Source organism: Nicotiana attenuata, unplaced genomic scaffold, assembly GCF_001879085.1.
Source record: "Nicotiana attenuata strain UT unplaced genomic scaffold, NIATTr2, whole genome shotgun sequence".
In the NCBI taxonomy this organism is placed as follows: Eukaryota; Viridiplantae; Streptophyta; class Magnoliopsida; order Solanales; family Solanaceae; genus Nicotiana; species Nicotiana attenuata.
The window spans coordinates 727,779-746,200 of record NW_017670414.1 but is presented as its reverse complement, the minus strand read 5'-3'; the positions used below and the strand labels follow the sequence as shown (position 1 = coordinate 746,200).

General features: G+C 36.8%; 1 protein-coding gene across 1 annotated transcript; it reads right to left on the bottom strand.

The window, feature by feature from the left end:
* Positions 1-5,956: 5,956 nt before the first annotated feature.
* Positions 5,957-14,594, bottom strand: LOC109239105 (ras-related protein RABD1-like). Its single transcript, XM_019405629.1, has 8 exons — positions 14,415-14,594; positions 14,249-14,321; positions 13,377-13,424; positions 13,231-13,278; positions 12,567-12,638; positions 11,661-11,816; positions 6,680-6,783; positions 5,957-6,307 (listed from the first exon to the last, which is right to left on the bottom strand). The coding sequence occupies exons 1-8, from the start codon at positions 14,426-14,428 to the stop codon at positions 6,214-6,216; spliced, it is 609 nt and encodes a 202-aa protein (XP_019261174.1). The 5' UTR covers positions 14,429-14,594; the 3' UTR covers positions 5,957-6,213.
* Positions 14,595-18,422: the final 3,828 nt, after the last annotated feature.

Sequence of the window (18,422 nt, the reverse complement as noted above, 5' to 3'; positions counted from 1 at the left end):
GGACACTTTCAACCTTGGAGTCATTTCGTGATTTTCATGTTGCTTCGTTGAGGGCTTATGAGCTTGGAGTCCCGACCCGGAGGTCTTTCGGAGATTGATTTGTCGACGCCAGTCCCCGAGTGTTCGGGACGTTTTGATGGAGGAGTCGTTTTTTTTTTGCGAAAATGCTGAGTTTCTTTTGGAGTGTGAAATGCTTCGACAAAAGGTATTCTTCGATTACTTGGTACAAGTATACATGTTTTCGCCGTTGGGGGCCTGGCTACACGAACACGGTTCGTGCGACCGTTTGGCCCGGTACATCATTTTCCTATTGGACCCCGTTTGGCGTTTCTTGGTTTTTCCTATGAATGGCCTTCCGGGGGGATGCCCCGCAGTGTTCGAGGTTGATTGCAAAAGAAGCCTTGAATACTTGTTGAGTCTTCCTTAGGTAGCATGTGGATGTTGCCTCGTTAAAAACCTTGCCGGTAAAAACCCTTTTCGGGATAAAAACTCGGCCGAAGGAAAAGAGTGAAACGGATGTTTTAAAACCTTAAGGTCTTCGAGCTGGATCGGTGTCTCGACCGCTTTGATCAGACGCCTACATAAAAGTTAGTGCGAAATATAAAATGAAAAAGGGAGATGGCGATACCTTAGCGTGGGATGTGCCGGCGATGTTACGAGGTCCGATATATCTCAGTCGCTTGCGATGAGGATGCGGTACGGTCCTCTGTTTTGTTTAATCGGGCTTGACTGAAGATGTAGTTTGATCATTCTTTGTTTCTTTCGCGGGTAGAGGTATCGGTGTTGGTGCTATATCGTGCACAGCGAACATTTCCCTAGCTGCATGTTGTTCCGTGTAGACAGTTTTAATCCCATTCTTTGTTGGGAATTTCATCATTTGGTGGAGGGTGGATGGTACTGCTCTCATGCAGTGTATCCATGATCTCCCGAACATGGAATTTGACATTCTGGGTCGTGCCGGCCACGTTGACCGGGAGGGTGATTTCTCCTTTCGTCGTTTCACTTTCCATGTTGAATCCGTTGAGGACTCGAGTGGCGGGCACGATTTGGTCAAGCAGTCCGAGCAGCTCTATTACCCTCGACCTGATAATGTTGGCCGAGCTACCTAGATCCACGAGAACACGTTTTACTTGAAATGTATTTACGAGGAAAGAGATTACCAATGCGTCGTTGTGAGGTTGAGACAAGGTCTCGGTGTCCTTTTCGCTGAACGTGAGGGCATCCTCGGGTATGTACCCCCGGGTTCGCTTTTCTCTAGTGATGTATATTTTTGTCCATCTCCTTACGGGTTCTTGTGGGGCATCAACGCCTCCCAAGATCATGTGGATGACATGTTGCGGCTCGTTCATTTTGTTCTTCTTGGCCGCCTCTCTTTCTCGAAACTGGTTTTTGGCCCGGTCACTTAGGAATTCTCGGAGATGGCCCTTGTTGAGTAGTCTGGCCACTTCCTCTCGGAGCTGGTGGCAATCCTCGGTCCTGTGGCCATGTTTGTTGTGAAATTCACACATTAAGTTATGATTCCTTTGTGAAGGATCCGATTGCACAGGCCTGGGCCACTTGGCGTCTTTTATTCTACTGATGGCGAAGACAATATACGATATATCGACATTGAAGTTGTATTCTGACAGGCGAGGCACCTCTGCTGGTCCTGCGTTCCTGTCGAATCCGGCTCTGTTGATGAGTCCCCGAGGATTTTGTCCTCGGTCTATCCTTCGATCCTTTCGAGGTGGGTTACGCCTCGGGGTGTTCCTTCGGTCTTTGATGTATGGATGATATCTTTCTTTGTTTGGCTTTCGCTCCTTCGCCAGGAGCCTGCTTGGGTATACCGAGCCCAAGGGGGCTCCCAGTTGATCGTCCTCGACCCTGATTTTCGACTGGTATCGTTTAGGAACATCCGACCAAGTCACGGCGGGGTACTCGACCAGATTCTCTTTCAGCTGCTTCGAAGCTACCGAGCTTCGCTCGTTCAGACCTTGAGTGAAGGCCTGTATCGCCCAGTCGTCGGAGACTAGTTAGTTCCATTCTTTCCATTTGAAAGCGAAATACAAATTCTCGTAGCATTTCGTTCTCCCTTTGCTTTATTTTGAAGACGTTGGATTTCCTGGTGGCCACCTTGATGGCCCTAGCATGCGCCTTTATTAAGGAATCTGCCAACATGGCAAATGAGTCTATAGAGTTTGGGGCAAAGTTATGATACCACATCATTTCCCCTTTAGAAAGTGTTTCTCCAAATTTTTTCAGCAGGACGGACTCGATCTCATCGTCCTTCATGTCGTTGCCCTTTACTGCGCAGGTGTAAGCGGTAACGTGTTCGTTGGGGTCCGAGGTACCGTCGTATTTTGGAAGCTCCGGCATTCTGAACTTCTTCGGAATGGGTTTCGGGGCTGCTTCCTGTGGGAACGATTTCTGCACAAACTTCTTCGAGTCCACACCCTTCAAGATCGGGGGCGCTCCTGGAATTTGGTCAACCCTGGAGTTGTAAGTCTCGACCTTCTTATCGTTGGCTTCTATCATTTTCTCGCCCGATTCGATCCTTCTACTGAGGTCCTCGAGCATCTTTACGATGGCGGGATCGGCTATCGATCCATTATTGCTTGACCTTTCCGGTACCTGTTCGCCCGGGGGAGCTGTCCCCGGTGCTACTGTGCTAGGAGTTTTCTGGTGACTTTGCAGCTGAGCAATAGCCAGTTGTTGTGCCTGTAATCTATATGTTCATAGAATATCTACGAGCAATAGGTTTTGGATGCATGTGCTTGTCCCACAAAAATAATATTTTGCATGTACAATGCTAATGAACACTTCCAATGAATTTTAATGCCTACTAATACATTTGGTTAAAAATTATTAAAATCTGAAATTCTGAATTATATTACTACTTCCATTGGTAACAAATAAATTAAAAGATAAATATTATGAACACTGTTTACCGTGAAAATGGTAATAACAATTTAATTTGTTGATGAGACTCTAAAAATATGTGATCTATTTTTATGCTAGTTGTTAAGCAGATGATGCTATGTGTGTGAAATTTAGAGACGAAGTAAGAGCTAAAAATGAGGTGATAATCAAACCGAGAGGCTGACAATCGAGGCCTCGAGCTTGTCGATATGGGGGCCTCGGGGTCGATTCAGTGGCTCGATAATGAGCTATCGGGGGCGATCGGGGTATGACTAACAGTTATGTCGAAATTAATAAAGGCTCTTTCTGGAAAATTATAAGCAATAAATGATGAACAAGTATGAAGATAATAAATGAAAGCAATAATAACAAGAAAGTATGTTAGAAAGCAGAGAGAATGTTCTTTGTATATTCGTGTGGAGTAACTGAATCAACAGAGAGCTACAAAAATAACAAGGATCCCCTTTATATAGGAGGGTAATCCCAACGAAGTACAAGAGGCATTAATTACAAAGATAGGGAGATGGGACAGCTAGATGACACCCTGGTTCGGATTCAGAGTAGGCCAGCAGACTCTGTCAGCCCTAGGTGTGTGCCTCTGGAACTTCCCATTTCTACCATCACCGTGATCAGTGCTACCATGAGGTTGAGTATAGACGATCCTTGAGGGAGGATGCTCGACCATGGCCTCGAGCCTTCGAGGTGACCTTCCGAAGCGCTTTAATGACGAGAAATTGGACCCTCCGATTTTGCCGTATACAAACACACAAATTTCTCGATAGAGAACTCCTTAGATATCAAGCAGAGAGACACAATAATGCTCATAAACAGGGAGCTCACCGGCTATTCAGCATATTGGCACACCCCTGTGATCCTTGTGATGGAAGAGGGTAGTAAGGATAAGATACTGAAAATAGGGTAGTAAACAAGGTTTCTGATGATTAATTGTTTTACTTGATGACTTCATTCCTCCCGGGACGGATCCACCCTTATGAATGAGGGTGGTGTGGCACCCGCTCGGTTGGTAAAATTATCATATATTTATGTATAAAAAAATTTAAACTAGGTTAAATATATGATCCTGCCACCCACATCCGCAAACTAGACAAAGGTGCCATGACTGGTAAACCTTTTTGAAAGCTTTTCTCGTGTGTAAAATTCAAGTTCGAATTTATCTTGAACCTTATCTAACTTTCCCTTTTCGTTGTGTTTTTTATTTCATTTTTTCTCCCAGTCATTTTCCTTTTTGGCTACCTCCCAATTTCCTATTTGTCGTTTATTATTTTTATATTCTTCCTCTATTATATTACTTTATCTGTGCTATTTAGCAAGAACACTAAAAAAAGAGCCTCCAAAATTTAAATTTTTTATAATATAAGCAATTCTCTTAATCTCATCTTTTAGTTTTCTTCTCTCAAAATCAAAAAACTTGGGTCTTGATAGTTAGATTGAGATCAAAATTAATTTATAATTTCTTTTTTTTTTTTTTGTTATAACATAAAAATTTGTGTTATTCTATGATTGTTAAATACAATTTAAATCTCTTTAGTAATAAATTATGATGAATATTTCGCAAGCATTAGATTTATGATTTTAAGTTTTGAGATCTTGTAGTTTATCTAATTCTGCATTTACTTATGGGGTATAATTTATCTATTGAAGATGTTTTTATTTTTATTTTTCTTATTCTGATCGGTGGAGTTCCCTTATTAAAGATTTTATTTTATTTATTTTTAGCATACAAAAAAATATAGTTCCCTAGTGAAAATATTGATTTTACTTGTATTATTAATAATAAAAGTGTGATTTCTTCTTTAAAATATTAATTATATTTTTCTTCTTAATGTCTGAGATGTAATTTTCATACGACAATAATAACATATATACCCAATGAAATTCCATAAGTAGGGTCTGAAAAATTGATGTAATTTTTATATTTGCAAATAAAGTGCTTATTAAATTACCCAAATAAACTAAAAAAATAAACCGGACAAACGTTCCGAACAAACTATATATTAGTAGTTATTATAAGGTGTACATTAAAGAAAATTTTGGCACCCGTCACCTTTAAAACCTAGATCCGCCTCTGCATTCCTCCCCTGCTGCCTACTCCCTAGCTATCCTTAGTTCTCAATCTGTTGACGATGAATAAAGCAACTAATTGAACTCCTTGACATTCTCATGAGCTGCAGGTGCATTGATGATCCTAAGGCGTTAATTTTCTCTACTAATATATTGATATAGTGACACAATTATTCTGTCTCTTCATTCGCTCTATTGATTAGGTTATCTGAACATATTGGTGTCTAACTATTCAAGTCTATTTATTAATGCTTAGGTTATTTAACTTATTTATGTGTAACTGTTCAAGAGTATGAAAATCCATAGAAGTGAAAGGGACTCGACTACAATATTATAGTGATTGTTAGGAACATTTATTGTGGACTATTTTTCTTACGTTTTTGTACATAAGAGTTAAGGAATAATTTATTTATTTTTAAGGGTATTATAGTAATTCAGTCTTATAGGGTTATTTTCGTCTTTCAACTTTCAACTTTGGCCTTCCCACTTATAATATAGCAACTTTGGCCTTCCCACTTATAATATAGTATGATATGATGATGATGATGATATAGATTATTGTAATTAATTTTTGAACTTCTTCTTGATTGAGGTCAAATAGAAGTGCTCATACTTCAAGCTTTACGAGTCATCTTTCCCATGCAATTAAGCTATTCTCACGTAATGGGAATCAAGCCTCCTACGGCTACACTCTTGTTAGTATACCAAATTGGTGAAGCTCTCCGTACCCAAATTAACTTACCATTCAGCCTACTGAAGCTACTTGTTCCAATACATAACATTTAAATATTCATTTATATATTTATTTTATAATGATGATGTTGATCTTCCACCTGAAAAATACTGAGTAGCTTCACCAAAAATTAAGCAAATGAAAAAAAAAATCGCCTTGCCTTTTTTCTCTGTTGAGATTTGGGAGTTACTCATAATTTTCACCAACTTCATTAATTGTTAGGCTGCATGTTAGTTCGTGTTGAGAATAGAAAAAACACTTAATAACCAAGCAATCCGAGTAAGGCCACAATGCTAACAGATGGTTATGGACATAGCAACAAGAGCATGCTATAACAGCTTTGCCAAGCAAGTGATGCGTCTCTGTGCATTATGTTTTTCACCAAGCAATTCTCACAAGTGCATTATGTACGAGATCCATAGGACACTCTAAGAATCGTATGTTCTTGATACAACATATTCAACATTTTGCAGTCGAACAGCAAGGTACAGAATAAGCAGTTAGCCACAACAGTTGCTCTTTTGCTCAATTGGTTGTCCCTTAATCTGAACACCGCTACCTGAGTTCTTCGTTCCAGCTGGTTGGTTACCCATTCTGCAGAATCACAAATTGGAGATGTAGTTCAGCAGAGAATAGACAAATTCTCTTATTGTTAATGTCATTGTTCACATCATTCTCTCGATATTATCATTATTAATCTAATAAGCATATCGCAAATAGTTAGTAGTAGCAGATGTGATTACATTTGTGGCAAGAAATTAACCATAAAGAACACAGTTTAATATCCACCAATGCAATCTACGTTGAAAAGCTTAAAATGATACGTTGAAATCGATCATTGCCCTCATCTACTAAAATTGAGAATAGCTTAAATGACTTTGGTTGAGAAGACATGGTGGAACTTAAAAAATGTGAGTACTTTTACAGATTGGTTAAAGACATGAAAAGAACATTTCGCCAACTTACTTTTTCTTAATCTCTCCAGCCATCGTCAAGAAAGCCTGCTCCACATTAATGGAATCTTTTGCACTTGTCTCAAGGAAAGGGATACCTAACTCATCTGCAAATGCCTGCAATTCATCACAAGGAAATCACTTGGAAATCATTCGGAATGAGAACATAACTAAGGATTAGGTTCTTCCATATCATACAATTATGAACTGAATATAAAGAGTGGACGAGATGTAGTTTTCAACACCCACAGAATGAATGAACTGTATGATTATTAAACAAAGAATTGGACAATAATTCAAAAGAAAAAGGAAAACAAATGAATATTCGGATCACCAACTTTCTTTTTCTGATTGTAACCAAAAAATCAATCCCTTAGATGGAACACAGCCTTTAGAATGGAAGTAGTTATCCATACATATGAATGATGTCATAATCCCCTAAATCGTTTGGTTTAGAAACAAATTATGCAGGGATTAGTAATGCAGAAATTAGTAATACAGGGATTGTAATACAGAAATTATTTCTTATCAAACGATTGGTTCATTGTATTAAAAGTTGCATATACAGTGAATAACATAAACTTATGTTTGGTTAAAATCTGCACAAAATTTTGTTTATCGTTATACCCTTGGATTTTCGTAGACTATTCTATTTCATTTAACTGATTAATCATATCAGACAATGCCTTCAACAGTAAGCTATTTGATTATTGATTAGGAATGAGATGATAAAAGAGATTCTAACTAAACTAGCTAGGAGAAGAACAACTTTCTCAGTAGGTTTGTTAGTTTATAAAAAAATAATTTTGTTTGTAGCTGTAATGAAGGATAAAGGAGCTTGTCTAGTAGAGTACTAGTATATGTTATTACTGCATGCTGCAAATTTGATCGAAACAGACAATTTGGTTACATTATATTCTTCTAAACGGCAGGCAAATATTTCTTTTCTGCCCAGATTTTCCATCCTCGCCATGGATTTGGATTATTCTCTGGAAAGCTTCGTGATTGGTTGTTAATTTAATTGAAAACGACCAAATAATTTCACGCTCATTATCATTTATTTGTCAAAGATGCTGATTTTTATCACTCATTTTATATCTTAGCAAAAAGACCAAGGCTGTTATTAGTATGAGGTAGCAGGGTTTTAAACAAAAAAGAATGAATTGCTCATTGAAAAGGTTATTGGGAGTAGGGTAGTTTTGTCATGTATTCCATCTTGGAGATGGTATAAAATAGTACAGAAATTGGGGTATGAAGCAGAAGCAGACGTCGACGTGAGGCTTGATACACAAGTTATCCCCAAGAGAGATAGTTTCCGGTAACTTGGGTCAGTATCCAAGGAAATAGAGAGATTGACGAGGATGTCACACATCGTATTGGAGTGGGGTGGATAAAATGGAGGCTTGCATCAGGTGTTCTGTATGATAAGAATGTACCACCAAAACTTAAAGGTAAGTTCTACAGAGTGGTGGTTAGATCGACTATGTTGTATGGGGCGGAGTATTGGCCAGCCAAGAACTCCCATGTCCAGAAGAATAAAGTAGCAGAAATGAGGATGTTGAGATGGAGGTGCAGACATACATGGACAAACAGGATTAAGAATGAAGTTATTCGGGACAAGGTAGGAGTTCCCCCGTAGAGGACAAAATGCGGGAAGCGAGGCTTAGATAGTTCAGGCATGTGAAGCGGAGAGACACAGATGCACCAGTAAGGAGGTGTGGGAGGTTGACCTTGGTGGGTCCAAAGAGGGGTAGAGGTAAGCCAAAGAAATATTGGGGAGAGGTGATTAGACAAGACATGGCGATGCTTCAGCTCACTGAGGACATGATCCTGACAGGAGGATGTGGAGGTCGAAAATTAGGGTAGAGGATTAGTATATATCGTGTGCTTTTCTTTTCAGTACCAGTAGTAGTATTATAGAGTAGTTTTGTATTTTCTTATTCGTAGATTTCTACTATTACTTGTTGTTTCTTTCCCTTTGGTTTTTTACTATTACTTGTCGGAAACAATATTTCTACCTTCTTAAGGTAAGGTCTGCATGCACACTACCCTTCCCAGACCTCACTTGTTGGATTACACTGGGCTTGTTGTTGTTGTTGTTGTAAATTGGGGTATGAGTTATACAAGGATTAAATATACTTAATTTGAAATTTAAACCAAACACCAGGGGATAAAAGTTATGCAGATTTTTATACCACGATTATTTGCTAATACATCACAGGAAACGGCCTCTAAATGTCTACCATGGATTCAATAAGAGAGCTAGGTTAAGGTGCTGGCCCCTGATCAGTCTTCTTTGTCCACCCAAAATCATAATAAACTAATGGCCAAATATATAGACAGTCCCCTAATCTCATCCGAATGTTTTATATAGCCACCTGAACTAAGCTTATGACCTATCGAACACCCAATGTTAATTGAAATTATATTAACTAGACACTGGTTATTGACATGGCACTGTGCATGTAGTGCACCTCTTTTAAGAGCGTAGAAAGACATGAACTTTTTATTTTAATTTTTTTCTTTCTTTCTCCTTCATCTTCTATTGCCCAGTGTTGTGGAAAGCGCTCGCTTCAGCGCTTGAAGCGCGAAGCGAAGCAAGGCGGGCACATGGTCGCTTCTGTGTTGTGAAGTGTAGCAGGTGATATGAAGCATGTTCTTTTGCCAAAAAAGCAAGAAGCGCGACTGAAGCGAGAAGCGACAGTAGCGAGCGCTTCACTATATTTAGTGGCTGCCAACGTTAATTAATGAAGCTAGAAGCAACAGTAGCGAGCGCTTCACTATATTTTGTGGCTGCCAACGTTAATTAAATAAAAAACTATCTTTTTTCAAAACATCATCTAGCAGCAGAGCAAAACAGCGACTAGGGTTCCCATTTTCAGCACTTTTCAAGTCCTCCTCCTCCTTTTTCATTTTCTTTCACTGTTTCAGCCTCAAAATAGCAGCGAAATGCTGCCAAATTTTTTTTTTCCTTCAGTTCTTCTTTTCTCATTCTCTTCTTCTTCTTCTTTTTTTTTCTCTCACTGTTTCAGTCTTAAATTGCAGCGAAATGCTGCCCAATTTTTTTCTTACTTACTGCCTTCTTTTTTGTTTCAGTTCTTCTTAGTTCTTACAGCCTTTTTTTTGTTTCAATATTTATTTTAATAATTTTTTAAAAATTCCGCTTCGCTTCAAAAAAGGCGAGCGCTTCGCTTCTCACTTCACGCTTTAAGCAAAAAGGGGCTTGTCGCTTTTCCTCGCTTCACGCTCTTTACAACACTGCTATTGTCGGACACCCTTTCCTCACCTCCCTTTGCATTGACAACATAAGATTAGTGAAATGAAGATTTGATTATTTTATTCACTGGAGTAACAAAATGATGGAAGAGATACATTAATGTTCTTGAACCCACCAAAGATGGAAGGAAAAGACTTTCAGAAGAAAGAAGCTATGTCTGAGAAGATTCCCCACGATGTCGAAGCCAAAGGGAATATCCCTGTAGGAAAATATAAAAATTGTACAGAAAAAGAAGAGGCGTATGAAGATGAGTGAAGCTGTGTTAGCTCATGAGGCTTACACGAAGAGAAGAGCTAATACGAAGATTTGCAATAGTATCTTTCTTATCGGTCGGAGCTCATCAGATTTTTCAAAAAGGTGAGCAGTTGAAGACATTTACAATTTTCAGTGGCTGTTCTTTTGGCATGTTCATCGTGTATTTGGTTATTACTCTTTCCCTTTGTTTTGCACTAATCTCTTCTATTTTCAATGTGACAAATTGTCGAGCACCTAAGCTGAATTTTCAGTATTGTTCTTTGTTTGCACTGTTTGCCATGTCTTGTTACCCCTTATTATTTATCAGCAACAACCTCCTCATTCTCCAACGCAGCAAGAGATTTCCTTAGTCAACAATCAAGTTTTATTTCTGAGCATACTGAGTATCTTCTTTATTGTTTGTATTTTTGGTTTCCATTTCTTCATCTCTTAACAGAAAGGTCAACTGGAAGGCTATAACTTATAAAAAGAAAAAAGAAAAAAAAAACACGTTTTTTATCAGATCCAAGTGATCAATAACTAAGCATCCTTGATCAGACCCAAGTGATGCAAGGCAACGTTTTTGAGAAAAGATGTTATGATGAGGGGAGGAAGAAGAAAGGTTAGGTGCTGTGTGTTTGTTTTAGCGTCTGATTTCAATGTGAAAAGTGGAAGAAATAAGAAGGGGAAAAAAGGTACGTCTAGTTTCCATGGAAACAGGTAGAAATAAATAAAAAAGAAAGAAGAAAAAAGAAAAGAGAAGGGAATAAGTAAAACCTTAATAACTGTAGCTTTTTTTTCCCTGTGACGTGTCTTTATTCTATTTGTTCATTGCCACTTCATCAGCGTGTGAACTACATGTATTTTTGTTTTTTGACTAATTTTTTTGAAGGGTTTAATAGACACACATTGAGTATGGTTAAAGTGTTCAATAAGTCATGAGCTTAGTTCAGGTGGAATATTGGGGCAAGTTAAAGGGGTTGTCTATGTATTCGGCATAAATTAATCTCTCTCCAGGTCTTCATCCACCTCCCTTGGTTAATTCACTACCCAAGCAATGTAGATGCCAACAAAAACCAATCTTGTGAATAGGTACAGATGAACTTGAGCATAGAGATCTAATTAATGGGTGGCTCACGTGACTAAATCAAGGTGTTCTAGGCCCCACATTAAAAAGAGCGTATATGTTTTCTGATTGATGACCCAGCCTCCAGGCAAGTGCGATGTCCGGTGCTAATAATGTGTGAGCCAATGGTAATTGCTAAGATATGCAAATCTCTCATGGCAAAGAATAACAAATTTCAAAGGACGCATATCTGAAGCATAAATGGAACAGAATCAAATGTGAGAACATAAAGTGATCCCTACCCTTGGCGCAACAAGCCAATATAATAGTCTGATTGTATCGCCAAAGCTGAAACAGTGAGCAGAACAAAAACGTAAACGAACTAAATGAATCTGATGCAAAGGGAACAAGCAATACCTTTGCTGTCTGTGTGTCCACAACCTTATTTTCTACCAAATCACATTTGTTTCCAACCAGAAGCTTGCAAACACTTTCATTTGCATATCTATCAATTTCACTCAGCCATTGCTTGACATTGTCGAAGCTCTCCTTTTCAGTTACATCATAAACAATCTATAACAATATAATTGCAAATAAGAACACTTCAAGAACAAAAGGAAGCCTTAACGACTATGACATTACTAGACTGAATAAAAGGAAAGAAGCAAGTGAAAAAGATTTATAAGTAGGGATGCTGTGAATCTCCCATCTTACTTGCAGGAGAATATTGATGTCACGCTAACTTGAAGTAGAATATTTATAAAACGGTGCAACTTATAAAAATCTAAAATTGATTTCTACGGCGTGTCCTTACTTTCATGCGAAAAAGTAGAGTTAACATCATGGAATCAAATATGCCTAAGTTTTCACATTCTCTGCTTTTAAAAAACAAAAATGAGATATCTATAATTAGTACTATGATATATTGCTATTGCCTCTAAGAACAACAAAACTGTCAGTTCGTTAAAGCTTATAGCCGCTACTAGCATAACAGTTACCTAAAATTTGAATGGTAACTCATAAAATCTTGATTCAGAATTGTCCATACATGGATAATAATGGGTGTAAATTGTGGTATTTTCTTCCTTCAGAAGTATTCTTAGAGAAAAGATATGAATGGATATATTTTGCTTCATTTTTTAAGATCCAATAACCTAAGCATTGGGACACACACTAAAATTGTATCATCAGCAGAATGCCACTAGAAATATCTGTTTCCAGAAATGAGATGCTAGAGTAGTGCTGAAAATAATGCTCAAGTAGTTTACAAGCTTTTATGGGCTGAGCAAGTTCTAATCAGATCTAGGTAAGGGAGTATCTCACAATAATCCCATGTGCTCCACGATAGTAACTGCTTGTTATAGTCCGGAACCGCTCCTGCCCAGCAGTATCCCACTGGAAATACAGAAAAGTGGCATTATAGTATGTAAGTCATGACAAAAATAACATTCAGACAAGGAGTTGATAAGTTTGAGCAATGACACTCTTTTAACGAATACCAGCCTCCTAACACTCTGATAATCAATACCTAATTAGAGGAAAATGATATGAACTTTTTGGCAATGATACAATACAACTGAAATTGTTAAAGAAAGTTCCGTCTAATATGCTAGAAAAGAACATTACAAGCACCAACCAGCAGCAGGACATGCCAAAGACTGCAAATAGTTCAAATAAGTAAAAGAGCAAAAAAAAGAAAGGCTGTCCAATCCTCTTCTCTCCCAGCCGAAAACCTTTTTCCTTTCCCTTCTGGCCTCATCCTAATACAATATCTTTTCTTACCCTTTCTTCCCTAAATCTTATACGCATCAAGCATAAGACAATTGAAAACTCACTTTCATCTTATAACAATTTTTTGAAAAAGTTAAAGCCGAATTCAAAAGATTTTAAACAAGCTAAGCAGCTTTCAGCATGAGCTCAATATTATTAACCAAATCATCAGCAGCTTTATCTATAAATTTACATAGCACCGATGGACTATACTTACAATTTGCAGCTTGATTGTCTTTCCATCCAGCTCCACGGTCCTAATTTTCTATAAGTAAAAATCCAAGTAGAAAAAGATTACTTCAAAGATCAGACCACCGAGTAAGGATAAGAGCGATAAACTAGGAGAGAGATAGAGAGCCTTACGAAATCAACCCCAATTGTGCTTATGTAACTATCAACGTACGAATCATCCTAAAATAACAAACCAAGTAAAATATCAATACCACAACACAATATCCACAAAGAAAATCATTAAACCAGAAAAGACTTTCTAACGAAATTGACTATTCCTTCATTCATATCAATCATCAATCCATCAACTACGCCTCAATTTCCAAACTAGTCAGGGTGTATACATGAATCATCTGCACCCATTTCAGCTCCATCTGGACTCATTTCATTCTAGGCCACCACATTTTTTTTTGATAACCAAGAATCTCTAAGTGCCAGTGGAACACGGTTCAAAAGTTGGTGGATAATGGGCCCGCCCCTCTAACCATCTCCACTTAAATACAAGACTTTTGTCTGCGGCAATATTCAAACCCGAAGATTTTTGTATTATTGTACATAGGAGGAGGGAGGGGTACGGGGAGGGATTACAAGGTGGGGAATCGAACTCCCATCAACAAGGTAGACATTGAGGTAGTCAACCAACTGGGCTGCCATGATTCCCCTAATTTGGGGTCACTATATGAATTCTGGCATCTTTTCCGCTATATCGAGACCCATTTCGTTCCAAATATTAAATAACTCAGGGTCGTTATATGATTCCTTCGCTTTCATTTTCACTCTATTTGCGACCCATTTCATTCCAATATCGGTGTCTTTTATATGAATCCTTGCATCATTCTCTATTCAGACTCATTTCGTTCCAATACTAAATAATTTGGTACCCGAAAATAATAATAATAATAATAATAATAACCACACACATTGCATATTTGCATTACACAAACATTTATTCAAACACACAAACATATAGACACATAAAGCAGTGGGAACAGTAAAGAATGTACAGCGAATCTGAGAAGAAGACAAGATTTTCCAACAGAAGAATCTCCGATTAGCAATAGTTTGAACAAGTAATCACTGCAAAAAAAAAAATGAAAATCAGTTAGAAGAAAAATGTAATACAAAAAATAGAACAGCAGAATAAATATAGGAAGGGTAGAATAACATTACTATTCGTTGCTCATATTCTTTTTCCCCGGAGGATTTTTGTGTTTCTTTCGACTGTTCGGAGGTTTTGAGGCCGTGAGAGGGGAACACTTATGTTGTTTTTTTTGTAAATAAAAGGAAAAGGGAATTTGTTTGATATTGATGTACAATAGTAGAAATTTATTGTAGTAAGCCCTTTTCTTTATCCACTTCCTTTTATCTTTTCAAATCCTTGTCCAAGTACTGTATTTTCACACAATAATGGGAGTAAGAGGGTCCTAACTATAACTCCATATTTCTCTTATTCAAAGACGAATTTAATATATACTCCCTCCGGAGATCAATTTGCCTTTTTATTTTGGTCCAAAATAAATGTTTATTTATATAATATAAAAAAATTCAATTTATTTTTTCCAAAATTACCCTTATGTATGTATCCCTGAAAAGTCTTTTACCCCTCACATTAAATTATACTGCAACATTTAATTAAGAGTAGTTTAGTCACACTAATTATTTTTGTCTAGAATTTAGTGTTTCCTTAATGGGTGTGCCCAAGACAAATTGATCACTTATTGTAAACCAAAAAGAGTAATTTGCATAGGGTTGAGCCGTTTGATTATTAAATTTTTACAACTCAATATATTGTTGTTGGAATATTTACTACTATTAATCATGTGTTGAGTTATAGAATAATCATTTATTTAATTTTAATAAAGATTTAGTAGATAATTTAATATATAGAGTTTAACTTATACGCTAAAGATTAAATTATCGGTTCTTATAAGTTATAAATATTGTGTTCACAATCTAATGATGGAATTGGACAAACAACCAGATTAATTATAGTACAAGATTAATTATAATTTATCTTGATTATGAAAATGATTTAATTTTAACTTCTTGTGCTAGTGCATCTTGTATATATTGAATGGACCAAGTACAGGAAAGTATTTTATATTGATCGAATAAAATAAAAACTCTAGTCCATTAAATATACTTATATTCTTAAACATGATATAATTATAATTATTAGTTGAGTGTATTTATTATTTTGATTTATTAGAATACAAGATTCTTTTGTGGGTCAATAAGATAATAACACTATACATTGACGAAGTAATAGTTAATTGATCGAATCCATGTCTTAATCTAGAGATTGATACACCTGTATGAAAGCTTATAAGTTTTCATCTGTAAACACTACATGTGAATTTTATATGTGTCACATGAAATAAGTTAAGCGAAAGTCTAAAGGATATAATCAATAAATTAAATCATTAGTAATTTAATTTGTTTGATTAGTATCTGAATCATAACATGGGAAGTTAAAATAACGTTTAATGAAAGAATTTCGAAATTGAACTGAAGTGGAAATACGAATTTTTAGTGGAATAACTCATAATTTATTATGGTAGAATTTTCATATAGTTTGAATTAATTTCATTACAAGAGGCCTCGTTAATTAAATAATATGTTCCCTATTGTACCTAAATAATCAGAAATTAAATGAAATTGGTTTCTTGATGGAAAAAGAAGACCTAAAATATTTGGGATATAGTTTTAAACCCTAAAATATATGGCTATATAAAGGGTCTTATTCCATTAAGGAGGCTGGAAGCACATTTTTTCTTAGAGAAATTCGCTCACATATTCTTTGCAGGGAAACTTATAGAAATGTCCTAAATAAGTTTCAAGTTTCAACTTACCAATCTTTAGCCATTAATCATAGATTTACCAAAACTAGACAAGTCCATATAAAAATTGAAAACCCAAATAAATAAGTTTCTTTCTCTCCAAGAATCACACGCAAAAATTTTCTTCCATATTTTTAGCGTGATTAGCAACATTAGATGCAAGACGGAAAGGAAATGTCATGGATGGGGTAGCAAATAAGGTGATGAAATACGAATGTATATTTTAAAAATCTAAGCAAAAAAAGGACATTTTTCAATGGGTATAGTTGAAATTCGTTGAAAATATATTGATGAGTCAATATACAAAATTTGAGGAAGATTGGAAGTGATTTGGACTGATTTGGTATCAAAATTTGTAATTAAAATCGAGTTCAAAAAAATTCTTTTACGACTCACGTGTCTCAAACACATGTATGCATGGATATATATATATATATATATATATATATATATATATATATATATATATATGTGTGTGTGTGTGTGTGTGTGTGTATATATATATGTGTGTGTGTGTGTGTGTGTGTGTGATGATACACAATTAATACAAATATGATACATATGTGATACATATATCATTTTTTTCATGTTCATCTTTTACTTTGAATTTTCAATTCAAACCACCTAAAAACTCCACTAAATCATCCTAGAAGTGAGATTCAAGCGCCTTAAGATGTACCCAATCTAATCTAATAAAACTCACTCAAAGAAAGCAAAAATTTGACCTTTTTTGAGCTACAAAGCTAATTGGCTAATATTAGCAATATTTGGCTAATATTATAATATTTTATAAATTGGCCAATTTTTGTAATGAGCTGCGTATAAATGGACATAGCTGCTGATAGTATCCCTTATTTGTATTGTAAAATAATCCTTTGTTGTTTTTTGTTTTGAGGAAAAAAAAAGCGTTCTGTTATATTAAAGAACGTATCTTAATTTAAACAAACTATTATGTTATAATTTGTAACACATGCTTGTGGTAAAATTCAAATTTCAACAGAATACAGAAATAATATATACTGCCAATGTTTATATGGTATAAACTCTTAACAGTGCGATTTGCTAGCAGCTTAAGTGAAGACAAATAGTGGCCAACCGAACCGCTAATTAAAAAAGAAACAACCATAGGGTGTGATCATTGGCTTGGATTCTTCTATCCTTCGTTTGCGAAAAACATGTCGTCCGTTCGATCTCAACACATAAAAAAGATGACACACGTGCTTCCAAGATACAGGAAGTTGTGCTAAGTATTTTTGAAGAGGACATTCATAAGATGTTATCCAACCGTGTTCTTTCCAAAGCATGCTCACTGATACGCGGCGCCTTCCTGAGATTCCTTGGAAGGGCGACGTACGGCTAGGCAACTGATGTCAGTGCAGTTGCTGTCCGCCAACTGAGGTCCCCTCCGTACGCTAGACGAGATTGTCAGTGCCGTACGGGAAAACCAATATCAAGAACAATTGAGAGAACAGAAATGAGAATTCAGAATGAAAGAAAGCTTGATTGCATTAATGAAAGCTATTACAGAAAAGCAACGCGGTGTCGAGGGGGAGAGACACCAGTACAGAGAATTGCTTGCTTGCTAGAAAGTTTTGATTGCTTGATCCCCCCTAATAGTACTTAAAAAAAATAAACCAAAGTTACAGGAGTAGACCTAATTAAGCTAGAGAAACATAATGGAAGTGCATGAAATAAACTACTCTATATTTACAATGAAAATGACTTAGTTTTCTATAAGGCAGCAGCAGGTCCGTTGTCAGCAGCAGTGTCTTTGGCATCACGGTCTGCGCGCGCGGCGCTGTTGGCTTCTGCCTGCGGCATGGCGCTCGCGAGGGATATCGGTGGGGCGACAGAGGCACCTGCGCGCTTGTCACTTGGCGCGGCCAAGACCACGGGGCCGTCCGTGGCGCTAGGCATTGGGAGGTTCACTAGGACGCCACGGGGCGCGCCCAAGGGGTCATGGGGCATGGCTGGAAAGCCGCCCATGACATCACTCATGTTTAAAGCTGCAATTAATTATATATAGAAAAAGAATCTAACCTTAACCTTTGACTGTTCACTTTGAAGAAAAGATGTGAACAAAATTTCATTTGGAACACGATCTTGGAATTGTTGAAATATTTAGAGCATGCGGTTGTACTTTTTCACATGACTTGTCAATATAACCAGTATATCAGCTTTGTTTATCTGTAGGAATTAGTTAAAAAAAATTCAAGGATTCTTGTTAGATAAAGTTAGTAGATCATTGGTGTTTCCGTATGGTAAACCTCTTGAGTTTACAACGTACGTATCTTTAATTATTCAATACTACTATTTTAAATTCATAATTGGAGTAACT